The 3,839-nt window shown below is 51.2% G+C and overlaps 1 protein-coding gene across 1 annotated transcript; it reads left to right on the top strand.

Annotated features, from left to right (window-relative positions):
- The first annotated feature begins 1,080 nt into the window (after nt 1-1,080).
- Nucleotides 1,081-3,220, top strand: TCEAL2 (transcription elongation factor A like 2). Its single transcript, XM_002831906.5, has 3 exons — nt 1,081-1,254; nt 1,822-1,894; nt 2,253-3,220. Exon 3 carries the CDS (start codon nt 2,280-2,282, stop codon nt 2,961-2,963), a length of 684 nt encoding a protein of 227 aa, XP_002831952.1. The 5' UTR covers nt 1,081-1,254; nt 1,822-1,894; nt 2,253-2,279; the 3' UTR covers nt 2,964-3,220.
- Nucleotides 3,221-3,839: the final 619 nt, after the last annotated feature.

The raw sequence follows: 3,839 nt of genomic DNA on the forward strand, positions 1-3,839 counted from the left end.
CACAAGACATACACACACATATGTACACACATATACATCTATACATATATGTGTGTATAAATAACCATATGTGTATATATACATATACATGTCACTACACTGTAGAAGCTAAAATATTGTTGATTTTTAGTTTTTGTGGGTGGTGGCTTCACGAATGTGAAAGAAAAGGAAAAAAAAAGACAAAGGATGGGAAGGGGAGGAAATAATAAGACAGGAAAGAAAAGGGAAGGAAGAGGGACAAACAGGGATTGATGATAAGGGTGTGTTGTAAACCAAGGACTATGATGAATTTGTGCATCTGAAACTCATCTTTAAAATGTTTGAATGCTTTCTTTTCTACCTGTCTGACATTCTCTCTCTATGAAAACTGATCAAATGTTGGAAGGTAAGTTTCAAGTGTGGAGAGAGGCCAAGGGAGATGGCAAGAAGGAAGTTGGTGAAATCAATTTGGGGTACACGGGCTTTGGGGTCCGTCAGGGACACTCAGGTGGTGATGTCCAATAGACAGTTGGCAAAGCTGATATGAGACACGGAGAAGGGAACAGCCTGGAGATGTAGATCTGGGAGTCATCGGTGTTTACTGGAAATGAATGAGATCACACAGGGAGAAACAACTTGAGGACTGAGGAGAGAGGAGGCCCAGGACACAACCCCAGGAACACTGCCACTCAAGGTGGCAGCTCAGCTTCCTGGCAGGCACCACTATCCCCCGGGCTCTGGAGTCAGGCAGAGCCGATATTGAAAGTGGGCTGTGGAGTTCTGGGGCTGAGCGCTCTTGGCAAAGTCCGGTACCCTCACTGATCAGCTGTCACACCTGGCGATAATGGGCATCAGAGAGAGATGCCTTGCGAGGATGCTGTGAGCTGCGTCAGGTAAAGCACCTGGGGTCAGAAAGCCACCTCTCCTCTACTCCGCGACCCCATTTTGCTACACAAACGCACCGAGACTCCGACCGTCCCCAGCCTTCGGTCCCTCAGGGATAGAAGGTGAGGTATGTTAGGCAAGGGGGGGGCCGAGCTCCAAGGTGAGGTGTGTCAGGCAAGAGCGGGGGCCGAGCTCCGGTGACGCGGTGCTCACGTGACCCGCCCGGCGCCTACGTGGGCACCAGCCCCCGCGCCCGCCCGCCAGCCCGCCCAGCTGTCGGGTCCCGGCGCCCGCGCAGAATCAGCTGTCTGAGCTGCCCAGGCGGCGGGGGAGCAGCGAGCGGGCTTCCGCGAGCCGGAGAAGGCACAGGCCTGTCCTGGGTCCCCGCAGGTCAGTGTGAAGGCGGGCGCTGCCGGCGGACCCTGGGACAGGGATGGAGGGGGCTGGCAGTAGGATTGGGGAGGGGGCGGAGAAGGGTTCCGTTAGATTGGTGAGGAGGGGGATGCGGAGTCGGCGGGGGCGGGGGCAGCGGAGGGAGAACCCCCGAAGCAAGCCTGGCTCACCTCTTCGACGCCCCCTTGCACTGAGTCCTCCATCCATTTTAGTGCTGGTAATGGGGGGTGGGGGTAGCGACCCCGCAGTGCGACAGTGAAACGTAGACATATTCTGGAAATAACCCCTTCTCACAATCTACGCCCATGGAAACACTTGATCTCCGCAAAAATGAGGTGGCGCTGGGGCAGGTTGCCTCCGGGGGAGGGGGACACAGAGACAAACGCAGTTTGGAAAGCATCCTGGTTTGGTGCCCGAGGCCTGGAAAGAAATGGCGGCTGGGGTGCGGGGGAGGTAGGGGAGGAAAACGGTGGGTGAACAGGGCCTGGACTCAGGAAAGGGAACCGAGTCCCTGTGAGCCCGCTAAGCGCGCAGCCCCTGCCCCTGTCTCCTGTCTGTCCGCAGGTCTGTGCGTCTGTTGTTCCCAGCGCTCTGAGAGGCCTGAAAAGGAGGAGCAACCTGTCCAGAATCCCCGCAGGTCCGTGAAAGCAGGGGGCGGCATGGACAGGGGCCCACAAGGCTTGAGAGTGTGAAGGGCACAGTCAGGGCCGAATTGGGGCCCCTGCCCATCCCCTTACCCACATGAACACACACCTTACCAGGCTGAACCAGTGCAGAGAAAGTGGCAGAGCCTGCCAGGTAATGGCTGGCTCACGTGTGTGGGAGGAGTGGCGGGCTACGTGGTGGGCAGAAGGCCCTCTTGGAGGCCCGGCCAGCTTAGGGGAACCTTCACCAGGGGTGAGATGCAAGTACTATCCAGACCTGCATTCCACCCCATGCCCTCAGTCTCCCATGTCTCCTCTTTGTCTCCTCTTCCCTCCACCCGCATCCCCCAGGAAAGGAAAAGGAGGGGAAATCTCGAAATGGAAAAACTCTTCAATGAAAATGAAGGAATGCCTTCGAACCAAGGAAAGATAGAAAATGAAGAACAGCCACCGGACGAGGGAAAGCCAGAAGTAGCTTGTACTCTGGAAGACAAGAAGTTAGAAAACGAGGGAAAGACAGAAAACAAGGGCAAGAGAGATGAGGAACCGTTAAAGGATAAAGAAAAGCCAGAGAGTGCGGGAAAGGCAAAAGGAGAAGGAAAGTCAGAGAGGAAGGGAAAGTCACAGATGGAGGGAGGATCAGAGAGAGAGGGAAAGCCAGAGAGAGGGGGAAGGGCAGAGGGTGAAGGAGAGCCAGACAGTGAAAGAGAGCCAGAGAGTGAGGGAGAGCCAGAAAGTGAAACAAGGGCTGCAGGAAAGCGCCCAGCTGAGGATGATATACCCAGGAAAGCCAAAAGAAAAACCAACAAGGGGCTGGCTCAGTACCTCAAGCAATATAAGGAAGCCATACATGATATGAATTTCAGCAATGAGGACATGATAAGAGAATTTGACAACATGGCTAGGGTGGAGGATAAAAGGAGAAAAAGCAAACAGAAATTGGGGGCGTTTTTGTGGATGCAAAGAAATTTACAGGACCCCTTCTATCCTAGGGGTCCAAGGGAATTCAGGGGTGGCTGCAGGGCCCCACGAAGGGACACTGAAGACATTCCTTATGTGTAGTGTCCCTGGCAGGCATTTGTCAGGCCATATGTTTTAACCTTATGGTAATACTTTGCTTTAGTCATTCCTCCTGCTACCAGTAGCCTTTTGACCCACCTGCCAGTGTTTGCTTGCTCTATGTTTCAGTAGCAGATTTTCACACATGTGCATTGCAGAGACGTCATGATTCGTGGAAAAATAAAGCAGCTTCTAATATCATCTACAGAATCTGTCTGTTTTTGTTAAATACATGAAAGGTTAACAGTGGTTTTCTGAGTTGTGAGCTAGCAGGTGATTTCATTTCTTTGTTTTCTTTCTTTCTACTAATCTTTCTTTTCCCAGAGAACACAAATTACTTTTCTCACAAAAATAATAAAATATTTAAAAAGATCAGAACAGTATGTAAAAAGCAAAGAGAATAACTGTCCAGTGAACTTATGAAGTTCAGTAGAGACACTTAAAGTTCTTGTTGTCAGAACTTAAAATGATAGGTAAAATTCACATTACCTACCTGTGGGACTCATCTGGAGAAGTCAGTCTGGGGTTATTACAGATCCACTGCTCTAACGGACAGTCTTGTCATTTGTCAAATGGAGATAATACCTTGCTTTTCAGAACTGCTAAGTGGGTTGGACGAGGTAGAGAATATATTTGTTGGGTTGGCATCTACCTTCTCCCCTGCTCTAGCAGAAAAAAATACCCCCTCAGACACTTGGAAGTGGGCTAGGGTAAATCTTACCTGTATCCAGGAATAAGTCTAGGAAACTGAAAGGTGGGTGTCATCCTCTCTTAGACAATGTCATGCCCACTGGGCACTGTGCTCCTTCTCATAAATCTTGCACCCTCCTAAAGCTCCCATTGATACCGATGGGCTGAAGTTCTCAAGGTAACAAGGTC

The sequence above is a fragment of the Pongo abelii genome, chromosome X (assembly GCF_028885655.2).
Source record: "Pongo abelii isolate AG06213 chromosome X, NHGRI_mPonAbe1-v2.0_pri, whole genome shotgun sequence".
NCBI classification, from domain to species: domain Eukaryota; kingdom Metazoa; phylum Chordata; class Mammalia; order Primates; family Hominidae; genus Pongo; species Pongo abelii.